General features: G+C 41.1%; 1 protein-coding gene across 1 annotated transcript in view; it reads left to right on the forward strand.

The window, feature by feature from the left end:
- The window catches only part of LOC138250056 (sodium/hydrogen exchanger 2-like), a 720639-nt gene that overhangs the window by 137488 nt on the left and 568363 nt on the right, over nt 1–14788 (forward strand). The window contains exon 3 of the mRNA XM_069204438.1: nt 11202–11452. Within this exon, the coding sequence (XP_069060539.1) occupies nt 11202–11452 (251 nt within the window). The remainder of the gene's footprint in view (nt 1–11201; nt 11453–14788) is intronic.

Consider the following 14788-nt stretch of genomic DNA (forward strand, 5'->3'; position numbering starts at 1 on the left):
GTCTGACCATTCATTCTGTCTCTCTCTTTTTTACCTCTCTCTCTTTCTTTCCTCTCTAATCACTTTCTCTCTACCTTCTTCCTCCCTTTCTCTTGCATTTGAAGCTTCCATGTGCCTGTTGCTTTTAACCTCAGGGACCTTGAGTAAAGTGACAGATGCTTCAGGAGTGGCCATTTGCTTTCAAAAATGTCCTCCAAGGGTCCTAGCCCACATGGGAATTGACTGCTGGATTAAACAGCCTGTCTGGCCCAGGCAATTATATCAATTTATATTTTAATGTACCATGGTGAACCGCTTCAGAATGCTAGAAACACCTTTTTTAATGTAGAAGTGGCTTTATCATATATTTTCCTAATGTTTATTTCACAAGTTGCATTCAAAGAGTTTTCATGGCTCAGCTTTTAGAGTCAAGCCCGATCCTTGGCCCGTCTCTGGATTGGCTCTCCCTATTAAATTGTTGGCTCACTTATCTCTAGTATTATCCTCATTTTGAACTACAGTGTAGGATGGCGCTCTAAACTGAAGAACTGATCTGTACAGTCACCACAAAATTAAAATAAAATGCTTTAAAATGTTCTCCTGATCTTCTCATACAGGGCATGCAAATTTAAGCAAGACCTCTTACAGCTCAAACATCAACATATTCTGAGGCTGCATTATAGGCCTGCATTGCCCTAATTTCAGAAACCATAATGAACAACAGCAAACACTGAGATATATACTACTGAGCAGATCTTGCTGGCACATGGCTGGTGTGTGAACTTTGTGTCAATTATGGTAAACTTGCATGAAATTACATGTAACTGTATGAAATACAAACTGTATTTTAGCACAAAATACATCCTTGCGTCAATTTTTGGTGCAAGGTTTAAGTTCAACAAAACCACTGAAGACAGCAACCACTCTCATTCTGCTGTTCCTGTGCATGCACAGTTAATTGTTACCAAGAATTATTACAACTTGCGGAATTTGCAATAAACGTTTACAGTGAATAGTACATACATATTCATTATAAATATACAAAATGGCACAATGGCATAATTTTGGGTATTTCACAAAACAACATACCGAAGTTACATGAATAACTCTCCTGTGATCTCAATTTCACCCAGGCCCAGCTGTAACACCTGGATAGCAAGAAACACTTTGCAGTCATCGCAGAGTGCAGTCTTTCCTGGGAAGGTATAATAAAACTATGCTCTGAAGCTATCTGCTTAACTTCACAGTCTTTAAAGTTCATTTACATAGTAGTATAGCAATATTGATTTGTGTTAATGCATTTACCTAAGTAGAAAAGCTGAATCCTCACAAAAATGTTCTTACATTGTAGGCAGAAGCCTAAGCATTGTCAAGGTATACACCCTAACCTGAATTAATGTTATAGCCGAAATATTGAGGACTGAAATATTGACAGGCAAGTGTAAATTGCCAAGATACATAGATGTGGTGTTAAGAATAGTAAATCTATACTTATCTCTATGGACTTAGCGCCTTGATATTTTGCCCATTGATTTTTTGGCACAAAAATTCAGATATCTCAATACTGCCTACCCAATACTCCAGACCATAACCATGGCAGAGGATCCCTAGAACGAAAAGCATTTGGGCTCCCACCAAAGGATTGCCTATACATAACTTTCCTGAATGAAAAGCCATCTACACTGATTACAACTTTGTTGGGCTCAGAATTTAGAGTTCTGCAGTAAACAGTGGACCTCTGCAAACGTTCTATGACCATTTTGTGTAAGTACAACTGTTAAAATTTATGAGGGGAAAATGTGTGAGAAAAATCCAGAACATTAAAAAATCCATGAAGTAGGCACAGGTTCCTTGTGCAATTCCCCATATTCCCATCCAAACATGTAGTAGGAAGAATTGGTCACACCCATTAGATATGTCACCTCAGAGTATCAATATTCAAGGTCACCTATCACATAATTTGGATCATTAATAACAACCTTAAACTATATCACCTCTATTTTGAGTAAAATATTATATGCACCATCTGGTCTACCTCAGTTTTGAGTTATGTACTTTGAGAAAGTCATCCTTTTTGCCCTGATCACCCCCAAACTTCTTGACTCATACTGGTGGTTACTGACTTTGACTGTGCCCTGGGCACTGCTAACCTGTCCCAGGGCCAGTGATCTGTGTAAAATGGTATATGTAAAGTAGACTGAAATAATAATTGGCTTTGACAACCTACCTACATGTCCCTAGTATATGGTAGGGAATGTGGGTTTGAGGACACCATGATAGATAGGGCACCCCTGTGTACACTGTGATGGTCACTGGTGTCATTGTAAAAGCAGGCCTTCCTTGCTGGCTGCTTTTAAGTTAAAATTAATCCCAAATTTGACTTTGGAATTAAAAGTACGTCCAAAGACTTAAACTACCTCATAACTACCTAAGGTCTGCCGTAGGTGCCCCCAGGCTTGGGTGCAGTGTAAATAAAAGCAAGACCTTGTAAAATATGTTTTCTAAGCACTGCTGAGGGAAAAACAGCCAAATTCATTTTTCCCCGTTGTAGTCAATGGGCTCCATAGGCTAACACTGGGAGACTTTATTTTAAATTAATTAAGTCTTATTTCCAATAAGGATGAGTGAAATATAGCAAGTTTGGTACCAAATTAAATGTAATAAAAAATCAAACAACTTGCCAATGTTGAATTTAATATAATTAGCACAGGAAAAAAGTGTTAAAACTCTTTCTGAAAGTTACCAAATTCAGCCCTGTAGTGCCCTTTTCTGATTGGTCAGCTTCTGGCAGCCTGAGCCATGCTACTTTAATAAGGTGTGTAGTGGCCTGGGCTAAGACAAAGGTAGCATCTGGTGGGCGGAGAACTGCTGCAGCAGATGGCAGAGCAGGATGGGGAAAGAATAGCCAAAATGGTCTTCAAAGGAGGGAAAGCCACTTGGGACAGAAACTGGTCACCATGTAGGTGACCTTACCCTTTTTCTTTAGAAAGCAGGATGGGAGAGAGTAGCCCAACTGATCATCAAGGGAGGACAAGCCAACTGGGTCAGAAACTGGACTACCCCCATCCCCTGCTCCCCCAGATATCTAGGAGCCCCACTGATTAGATTAGGAGTGACTGAAAGGGGTGTGTTAATGGAGACTTAGCCACACCAGTGGGTCGACTTGGTTAGAACTAACCTCCTAGGATGATTTTTTACTATTTTGGATTTTTAGAGAATGTTGCTTTCTGGGATTGCTGTTTGCCACACTTCACAGGAAGTGGTCACCCCAGAAAGTGGTGGCCTGCACCCCATTGGACAGAAGCATTCCCCTGCTCCCACCCCAGGAGCAAGTATAAGTATGGCAGAGTTGCCCCACAACTCAGATCCCTGCTAGAAGAAGTTATGGAGATGAAGCCTGCCCTGCTGGACCCCTGGTCTATCCCTGTAAACGTCACTCACAAGGACTGCACCAGCTGCATACTTTGGGCTTCACCAATAAAAGGACTTTGCCTTGCTTCTGCATCTCCAGGAGTGGACTTCCTGTAAGCTAAAGGTACAAAGGAGCTGACCAGAGTCCCCTCCATCAAGTCCTGCAAGAAGAGTCCAGCTGACCTGCATCCAGTGGCTATTTGTGGATTCTGACCTGGTGCATTCTGGGAACTGTAGCCCAAACTTCCAAGGAGCAACTCATAGCTTCTGGAACATTGGATCAAGTTTGTGGACACTTCAAGGACCCAAAAAGGACTTCTGGAAGAAGATCCAGACATTTGAAGCAACTTTGAAAACATTTTGAACTTTGAAAAAAAGCACCATAAGTGGACCAACCTGACGTCGAGAGTCAAGACAGCTACCTTCAGCCACGACCTGGCCTGAATTTCAGGTTCATTCGGCTGAAAGCTCCAGACTTCCATGATTTGACCTGGGATCTCAGAAAGGCAATCCGATGACGCTGCATTGAAATCAGCATGCTGAGGAGGACCGCATGACATTGAGGAAGAAAAGCTCCAGAAAAGTTGTGAAGGTAAGTGAGGGTAAGTATGAAGGTAAATCTTTGACCAAGGCATCCCGCTCAGTGTATCTGAGCAGGGTTCCATCGCCGTCAGCCTCAGATTTTGACTTTGTCCCGGTCGGGTGCAACCAGATGTCCGTGGTTGGCGCTTTTGGTTTTTAGGCACTGGAAGGCATTTTTTTTGTTTAATTTTTAAAAATTCAAAACTCTGGTTCCCTACATTGGATTTATGTCATTTTGCTGTCATTTTAAAGATAAGAATATTTCCTGGTTTTATAATTTAGTGTTGGATTTTCATTGTGTGTTGTGTTTTACTTATTCACTGTTTTGTTGATATTAAATGCTTTACACACCTGTCTCCCAAGTTAAGGCTAACTGCTTGTGGGCCAAGCTAACAAGGGTTGAGCAAGATTCAATTTACTGACTCCTTGACTGCACCTAGTGGGGAGTTGTGGCCTATTGCTAAGTGTAGGTACTTACCTGCTCTTTCCAATAATCCACTTTTCCAACATTTACTATTTATGACTTTATCTAGAAAAGTATCATTACATGATGATAAGAAAAGATTAGAGAATAGAGAATCACATATTACATTAAAACATGTGGATTTAATCTTCTTATGTACTCAACATATTAGAGGAATAACATGTATTTCAGTTCAATTGATAATGTCGTCAATGTTTGGAATAATGCTATATGTGCCATTATGCTCTGTGTTATTACGGGTTTTTGCGCATCGTGTTCGTTTTCTTATTACATATAATTTATTGGCTGTCTTAAGTAAATTCTGTTTTATGCTATTTGACTAGGCTTCTTTTTGAGCTATCATTTTATGTGAACATTTGTTGTATGTAACTTCAGCATATAGACACCCAACTGGGGCATTATTGATACTTATGAGAATCTCTGCAGGGTTTTTATGCAGCCCTAATATCATATTCTGAGGCTTCATCATATATAGTGAGGACTTAACTGATCATTGGTATATTAGATACAGATACTGTTTTGTCACACATCTATACTATTTTTGAACAGTATGGTTTGTTCTTGGAACATAAACGAAATCATTTCTATATTGGATTAAGTTCCTGTAAAGATGTAGATACATTTTCAGTATATAAACCTCTAGCTTTGATTTGTGTTTTTTTTATCATCTTTCAGAAAGGCAGGGGGCATCCGAAAGACATCAGGTCTCTCTTCTTTGCACCGTTTTTCAGCACTCATAACTAGCAACATACACTTTGTGCATTAATCAATGGTCCAGGCCACTTTTTTGATTGTTTCTACTGTTTTGCCTGCCATGATGAGTTTATCTGAAGATTGCTTTTGATGTTTTAAAGAGTTTCACCATGTTTGTGCTGTTTATACAATGGCTACCACAATATTATAAGGGTAAGTAGGAACAGGGAAGTAAAGATTTTCTATTTCTAACTCCACATCTACTTACCTTGACAAAATATTGGGAGTTGATATTGTGGATACAATATTTTTTAAAGTTAAGTATTTTGAATAGACTATACTTCATGCTAAATATCCGCTTCTTTACCAGCCATCTTGTAATTGAGACTGAGAAGCCATATGAATGGCTTAGGATACATTGTATATATATTATGTAGTATATAGTTATAGTTATGTCACTGTGTGGGGCAGGATATCCTTCTTGTTCTTACTCCACCTCAAAGTAAGTGTTTTTTTAATAATAGTCTTCTATAAAAGTGTAAATGTAAAATTGTCCTGCATGAGTGCAAAACTGTCCAGCACCCGCAAAAAACTGACTGGCAACTGCACAGTTGATAGAATCTGACCTAAGATATTTGCCTCCCATCTTAAAGTGCATAAAGTCAAAATAGTGAGATAATATGAAAGGAAACAAAATGAACACAGTTATGTACTCTTTGTTATTTATAGGAAGCACCAATTGTTTGTACCACATGACATTAATAGAAAGGTATGAGAAAAAAAAGAAAAGAAAAAAGTTGGAGTTTATCATAAATAAGTGAAATGTGCTGATTTGAATCAGTCTCCAAAAAAAGAAAGGTTTGAGTAGAACTTTTAGAAATTGGGTTTCTGGTTGCAGAGGTGTGCGCTCTGTCCCCGCAGGAACCACAATCCAAGTCAGGGTAAGTCAAATACACACTAAAGTTAGCCTGTGCTCACCCTCTGGTAGGTTGACACAGAGCAGTCAGGCTTAACATAGGAGACAATGTGTACAGTACAACATTGACAACACTACACAAAAAGATATCACACCTAGTTAGAAAGATAGATCGTATTTTAATGAACAAACCTAGAACAAAATGACAAAAATCCAATAAATAGAAGTTGAGATGTGAATTTTTAAAGAATAAATATGCGAGCAGTGGTTAGAAGCAATAGGTGCCTCTTGGGACATCTGGTCGCACTGGACTGGGACAAAGTTAACAGTTCAGACCACCCATGATGGAATGCAGGCCGACTACAGGACCCACGTAGGGCCGGCTGAGCAACAGTGCCTCAATCCTTAAAACAGCATGAGATGCGTTGATAGTCTCCACACAGTTATAGTGCTCCGGTAGATTTTTTCACCCAACTGCGGCATTGTGTCGGGCTCAAGTGCGATGTGCTGGTTCTGAGTGTGGCAGTTACAAATGTGATGCCCATGGTCAGCCACGCTAGAGGGGTGATGCTTCGATTTTCTCCACGCAGTGGCAGCAATGCATTAGTTCTGAAGTGGTATTCTAGAGGCGAAGGGATGGTTCCATGTGCGATGCACTGGTCCAGTCCCTGCAGCAGCGTTGATGCGTCAAACCCAATCTCGCAGTAGGTGATGCGTTGTTTTCAATCAGTGCAAATGTGTTGATGCACAGGTTCTGGCAGTTGCAGCACTTTGTACTCACTTCTAAGGGCCCTGGTCTTAGATGGTACCACTTGGTAGTGCACGACTTGCAGCAAGCAAAGTCCTGGTGCTGGTTGTAGACAGAAGGGAAGCCTTTGATGTCCCTGAGACTTCAGAACAGGAGGCAAACCAGCAAGCCCTTGGAGTCACTTGAGTTCTAGGGATGTTGAAAAGCAGGATCCACTACTTCTCACTCCCAGGCAAGGAGAGCAGCAGGGCAGGCACAACAGAGCAGGAGTCCAGCATAGTCCAGCAGAGTCCAGCAGAGTTACAGTCCCTTCAGCAGCACTGCAGTCCTTCTTCCTGGCAGAATGCCCTAAGGTCCAGAGGTGTACTGATTTGCTGGGGTCAGAAGTCCAGTTCTTATACCCAGTGGTGCCTTTGAAGTTGAAGCAACTTTCTGTCCTGCTTCAGACACACTAAAGGGGGCTGTGTAGTTCTTTATAAGGGCTCAGGTCCCAGCCCATTCAGGTGTAAGTGTGAGGCGGTACCCACCTCCTACCTCCCATCCTGCCCAGGATGCCATGCACTATTTATTTTTTTGTCAAGCTATCACTTGGAAATATGTATATTAATTCCTTGTTGACATGGCCATTGACAGAGGCATGCGCAACATGTGCTGACAACAATCTGATTTTTTGAAATATGTGAGCCCTTAAGATTGGCTCTGGTTTAACAGTGATTGATATATATATATACACACACACACACACACATATACATATATATGTATATACACACATATATATATATATATATATATATATATATATATATATATATGAATCTTTCTTTTGGATTTTTTATTATCTGTTGGTGGGTGTTATATATTTTTAGTGATGGTGCGATAGCATGTATGCAATGACGGCATGGTAGTTTTTCCTCCTTCCAAAATAGCTGCAACATGAGTTGTGAAGTTTGAGCTGTATGCTAGTACATTTTTTAATGCACAGGTCTTTTAATCTGGTCGGTAATAGCACCCGGCATACTTGCCTTTCCTACACGTTTCACTGACCGGCAAGTGAACCACTGGTCTAGTCCCAGGTATGAATGAGTGCACTGGATCTACCCACACTGTAGAAAGCCTCTACATTTTATTGTGAAAGATGGTTTTGATAATGCTGAGCTATGGGAGGTATAAGCCTTGCAGTACCTTGCAGTAATAAAAAACGAATTTAGGAGTTTGTCACTACCTGGACATGTAAAACTAAAAAGTACATATCTGACGTTTTAAATACACTGCACCCTCTTCTTGGGGCTGTCTAGGGTCTACCTTAGGAGTGACATACATATATTAGAAGGAAGGTTTGGGCCTGGCAAGAGGATTAACTTGCCAGGTCGATGACAGTTTAAAGCTGCACACAGGCTTTGCAGTGGCAGACCTGGGCCATGTTTGAAGGGCTACAGCAGTGGGTGGCAAATTAGTGATGTAAGCTCAGTAGTAGTTTTTGATTTACAGGCCCTGAGCACAGTTAGTGCACTTTACTACGGACTTGTGAGTAAATTAAATATGCCAGTTGTGGCTAGGCCAATGTTTTCATGTTTTAGGGAAATAGTGCATGCCCTTTAGCACTGGACAGCAGTGATAAAGTGCCCTGAGTCCTAAAGTGAGCAAATATGAAGCCAGAAAAAATGAAGTCAGCAAAACAGGAGGTCAGATGCAGAAGGCAAAAATTCAGGATGAAACCACACCAAGGATGCCAGGTCAAATAATAACGAAAGGGATTTAATGAATACAAGGCACAGGCAGATTTGGGAAGGATCACTGTGACGCCAATGTGGTTGCGGGAGTCTTTATTTTGCCTGTATGATACTGTTGCATTGATATACCACTTTTCTATCCTTAAAAAAGACACACACACCTCTTTCTCAGTGTTTGAGTAAGCAGCAATCACAATGCAATATGTTGTGGATTTTGTTGTGGGTAGTGTGTGTTTCATAGTGTGGTCATTGTGTGTTTATTGAGGTTGAATTTAAGGCTCAAATAATCACTTTGTATATGTCTAGGTCAGGGGTCTTCAAACTGGGGGGTAGGATCCCAGGGGGGGCACCGGGCTCTTGACAAAAGAACCATTATGCTGCTAACATGGCTTTGTTTTCAGCTGAAAACAACGAGCAGCAGTAAACTGCTCTCTCATGGGCCATCAATAAAAATTTGTCCGCCACCCCCCTACCAGCATCACCCTCCCAGTAGCTCCCTACCGAGTTGCCTGTGCACACTCACCCAGAAGGGTGGGCGTCTCCTTCTCCGCAAGCACCTCAGACCCTGCTCCAGTCAGCCCTGCTGCCCTCAATGAGGAGGCTATTGACCTTCTGAGAAACATCTCTGTGGGACAGACAACCATTGTGAATGCCATCCAGGAGCTGGCATCCCAGATGCAGCAAACCAATGCCTACCTGGAAGGTGTTCATGGTGCCTTGTCTGGCCTCCACAGATCATTTCAGGCTCTGGCCTCCTCTTTGATGGCAGCCAGTGTCCCTAGTACCTCCGTCCCCCCTCCAACCCTTGGAGGGGTTTTGATTGGAATCGTCCTGGGATTCGTGGCTGCTTTCACGTCACGCTTCACCCGCAACATCCGCGTGATTGAGCCGCCCTTTGTATTTTTGTACAGTTACCTGTCATACCTGACAGTAGAAATGTTCCATCTCTTGGGCATCATGGCGTAAGTACAATGGCCTTTAATTTAAAGCCTGCAGAGTGTTTTGCTTGAATTTATTATTGTTATGTGAATGTTGTCAACAGTATACACCTAAAAAAATATAGGCAACAAAGGCAATGTACTAACAGATCATTAGACAGTACGTCTTTGAGAGACTTTGATTAACTATACAGATTATCAGGTTTCCGTAAATGTTTGAAAAATACATGTTCTCAGTGGAGACATATTCCGTAGTTTTTATATCATTTTACAATGGCTATACGGGAGGCAGTGGGCGCCACGTCGCCGGACTTTGGTCCTGATTATGAGTCATAGAGTAGGCAGACCTGCTGCCAGCTCCAGCAATGACAGAGCTACAAACCTGCAAATGAATGTTGGTGACGAAGATAGTTAGCATTTATGCTGGAGGGATTTAAACGTTTCAATATTGTTCTATATGCTTTATATACGTTTGGGTCAAACATCTGACTTTTTTATGAATTCACAAACAATTCCATTAATACTACCAGAGGTGCTCAGATGCGTAGGAGTTTCTACATCCGGAAATGAAACAGGTGTACTGTGTACACCGACCCATGTAGAACTTTGGCTCAAAAGTGTTTTTGCAATTGAATACTTGTTTCATCCACAATCAAACCCGAAAAGTCATTCCTTCCTCACGAAGTACATGTAATAGTATCATTAGACGTACATTTATGAGCATCTTCAGGGTGGGAAATTGACTGCAAATTATTGGTGAATATCAACAGAGGGTATTTATGAATTTTCACGAATCTAATGAATCCACCTAGGAACACCAACAAGCTCACTCCTACCACTAGATGTGCTGCAATGGAAATTCCACACAGGGGTGAAATTCCGCGTAAGGAAATTTCATTTGCAAAGTTAAAATCTCAACATTCCTCTTCTTATCTTTTTTGCCCTCCTAGATTATATTTTATACACATTCATGATCCATTTCGACCCCCAGCCTGGCAAGGGCCCTCCAAATTAACAATGATGGTGGGGATTCAGCCCAAGGCCAGTGAATATCTGTGCTATATGGGAGACTAGGGTTCACCTCATGTCATTCTGCCCCATAATTTTGCGTTACGCCCCAGTCACCTGGTGAAAGTGCTGCAGGTACAGGGGAAGGAGCTGTGGGCAGGGGTGTAGCCCGGCCCCACCTACCCCTGCTGTACAGCAGAGAGATAGAAAAGTCTGCATATTTGTTTTTGGGACCTGGGAAAAATCAGAGGAAAAGGACGTGGTATCCAATGATCCAACTAGGTTTTCCCCCTCCCTCCCCCCATTCCAGTGACAAAACTCGTCATTGAGGAATATGAGCTGAAATCGGAGATTCCCTCTCCCCTAATTGGCATCCGTCAAACTGTTAATAAGGGCATTAGATGCTCAAACATTTTCCTCGCAGAGAAAACTCCTTGCAACAGTATTGCTTCCCTTACTGTGGAAGAATCAACTTCTAAGAATGTTCTTTCCTACGTCTCTGGTGGCAGTTATCCACCTGCAAAGGATGCTGGGAAGTGCACGGAATAGACTCTAGTGGTTTTCATTAAGTAGGCTCTTGGAAGCCAGCCAGCTGCTTCAGAGAGGCATTTGTAACACAAAACAGTCTGTAGAATCTATTAACTCTCCACTCTTTCTTTCCTAGTCGGGCATAACATAATTCTATTTGTTTTCTGTTTTCTTTCCATAGGTGCTGTACAATTTATTCAAGTCATTTTGCCAGATGAGCACTATTGAAAACATTGATATTGTTTCTGGAGTTTTTAACTTTTTCCTGGTGGGAGTTGGAGGGGTTTTGATTGGAATCGTCCTGGGATTCGTGGCTGCTTTCACGACTCGCTTCACCCGCAACATCCGCGTGATTGAGCCGCTCTTTGTATTTTTGTACAGTTACCTGTCCTACCTGACAGCAGAAATGTTCCATCTCTCGGGCATCATGGCGTAAGTACACTGGCCTTTAATGTAAAGCCTGCAGAGTCTTTTGCTTGAATGTATTATTGTTATGTGAATGTTGTCAACAGTATACACCTAAATAAATGTAGGCAACAAAGGCAATGTTAAACGGTAGAGGAAAAGGGAGAATACACCGTAGAAGAAATGGACAATTCCCATATAAGCGCATAGCTTTATTTATATGTAGAATGCAAATAGTTGTTATATTTAAGTATGCGCGTTAAAAGTCTTCCCTTTAGATTGGGCTGTCGAGTACTTTAAGAATTTGAAGATGCGCACGCACGCAGGCACACAAACACACACACACAGACACACACACACACACACACACACACATTAATTTATTTATTTGGTACATACGAGTAAACTTTCATTTAATTTGTGGTTCTGTGGCCAAGAACAGACTGGCCATACCAGGCACTGGGCATTTCCCCATGAGGCTGGAAGGGTGAGGGCCGCTTTTGTTACTGGGGGGCTGGTTTTGTGGCAGTGCAGCAGTTTTAAAAGCACAGCAGAGTTCCTTGTGTATCCAACAGTTTTCAGGTAACAACGAAAGTGCCAAGATAACCCTGGTGATTAAAGTACCTGCTAGAGAGCAATGGAGTTTTGTCTAGTGGCAGCTTTGACTAATCTAAGGTAGCGCAGAGCGTTAATATGCCTGCTGCAAATAATGTTTACTATGCAGATCACAGAACAATATTTTATGTACATAGCTCAATGAGATGTTGCTTTTGTCAGAGATATCCTTTTGTTACTGTGCAGTGCATAAGTTACAATCATAATTTAGTACAGTGAGCTATGAACTGCCACCGAAGAGCTGCATGTAAACTGCATATTACAAGTTAGAAAGTTATGTTTTTTCCCAGTGTTTGATTATACCAATTTTGCTAAAAAGGATTGTTTGGATAGAAATAAATTGTTATTAGTAAAGTCAACCCAAGCCATTGTTTTATGCTCTGAATCCTGAGTTTATGCTTCCCAAGACCAAGCACTCTTAAAAAATACCTACCTGTATGGATGACGTGTTAATCTGACATCTTGTAGTCCCCTTTGTTTTATGTAACAGTTTCTGTACACTGATTTACACACGTATGATTCATTGTATCTATGTGTGTGTGATGTAAAGTGCTCCAAAATCCTACACTAGTAAGACAGGTGCTACAAAACAACTGAAATTCATGTGAGAGAGGGACTATAGACAGATGAGATGCATTGTTAGAGGCTGTTGATGAAGTAATCATTGAAGAGCCCCAATAAATAAATTGCCATATCCTGGTGCACTGTAAGTTGACCATTTACTTTGCTTTAAAAACAAATGCCATTGAATACATAATGAAAAATGTGTTGTAGAATGCACATTTTTTGCCATTTTTTCCAAAATGTTCTTGTGGAAGGAAACCCCCCCACTCCCAAAGCCACAGTGTAGTGGTCAGATCCCCTCACTATGCACCCTGTGGGGACTGGATTGAAAAGGTTTGCCAGGGTTGCTTTGTTTTCCAAGTACAGGCCTGCCTGTGACAAGGCATAAAGCAACATTCTTTAACATACATTTTGTTTTTCTCTGAGAATAGTGTGCACATTGTGCAATTGCACACCTGAAAATAAAAAGTGTGGACAAGATATACGACTGGGAGTGGCAGTATGAAATTAGGACACAGACACTGCCCCCCGGATATGTTGTGAGATAACAGGAAATTGAGGCATTTACACATGTTAAGATTTTTTTTATATAGTCATGAACCAAATGCATAGTGTGATTAAAGGGACTAAATATTTACTATGCTGAGTAGCATTGGATTTAGAAATCAAGTTTATTCTTGACGAGAGTGCCTGTGGTGGCTGCTTCCTCACACTTGTACAGCTGTTCAAATTTCAATTTTTGTGTATAAATATAATAAGAGACAGTGGTAAGTGTGGTTCCTTTTTGTTTTGCCTCAGCCATCTATTGTTATAAAATTGCACAGTTTTTGATTCCCAAAATGAAGAATTATTGTTAACTTATCAAAATTCCTATGCAAATTTATGTCTATGTAACATATTGCAATAGTCTAATTTTTTGTTGATTCCTTTTTCATATTCTGCATAAATAGCAGATTATAGGCACATTCCCATGCTGCTACACCATTCTTCTTTGGCCAGCATCCAAGCCCATTGACTTCGTTTTCACCATTGTTTGAAACTTCCCTGCCTTCTGTGAATTTAGAGTACTGAAACAAAAATGGAGCAACACTGGCCTCTAACTGTGGGGTTCTCCACAACCAACGACATCCCCCTGATAACCGTCCCTTTGATATTTTAATTTCCACTATGTTCCAACCCGAGAAAGAAGAGGACAAAATTAGAGCAGTTCCACCTATTTAATATTCATTTCTCGTCCATGTCTTTTATGTCTATGAATGGAGACACAATTTCACATTATAACTGATGTGCAAATATTTTTAAGAACTTTACCTATATACTAAAAGGTTGTTTCTAAGAAATTCAAATTATAGTGTACAATAATGAGGTAGGTTGAAAATTGCAACATACTAAGACTGGAGGCCATCACAGACATGGGTCTAGCAGACCACCTGAATGCCTTTCAATTAGACCACTTCCTACTCTTCAACAAACTTTTTTTTACATTCACAAAGGCGAAGAGGTCCCAAGGCAACCCTTTCACTTTTGCAAACGCATTATCACCCCCATTGAGGTGTCAGTGAATTATGAATATTCTGCAAACAGTTTTCAGTTTCAAAACATTGATACAGTAGATACTTATTGGTATTTGGAAGGGGCACCCACAGCACACACCTTCTAGATACCAAATTGGTATTGATACCATTAATTTGGTGTGTTGTAAGAAATTGGGTTTCTGGTTGACTGGAGTCCTGATCAAGCAGCAACCACAATCCTTTTCAGGGTGAGGCACAAGCCATCCCTAAATTAACCTGTCCTCAACCCTGTGGTAGCTTGGCACAGGGCAGAGAAGCTTACCTTAGAGACAATGTGTAAAGAATTTGTGCAACACTTCAAAAAGTAGTAAAGTGAAAAACATCACACAAAAAAGTATGAGGGATGCGATGGCCTGCATCGAGGATACGTCACGCAGAAGCTGTTCTAAAGAGGCTGTGGTGCCGATCTGGGTCTTGTGATGGGTTCGATCTACACAGCAGCAGCAATGCATTGGTTCTGCTCAACACAAAAGAGAAGCATCAGTTCTGCTGGGTCCACAGTGGCTGGCAGAGCACCTTATGCTCACTTCCAAGGGTCCAGGCTTTGGGTGGCACCACTTGGCAGGTTAGACTCACAGATGGCTGTATCCAAGTGCTGGGGTTGATGTTG

Source organism: Pleurodeles waltl, chromosome 8 (genome assembly GCF_031143425.1).
Source record: "Pleurodeles waltl isolate 20211129_DDA chromosome 8, aPleWal1.hap1.20221129, whole genome shotgun sequence".
Classification (NCBI taxonomy): Eukaryota; Metazoa; Chordata; class Amphibia; order Caudata; family Salamandridae; genus Pleurodeles; species Pleurodeles waltl.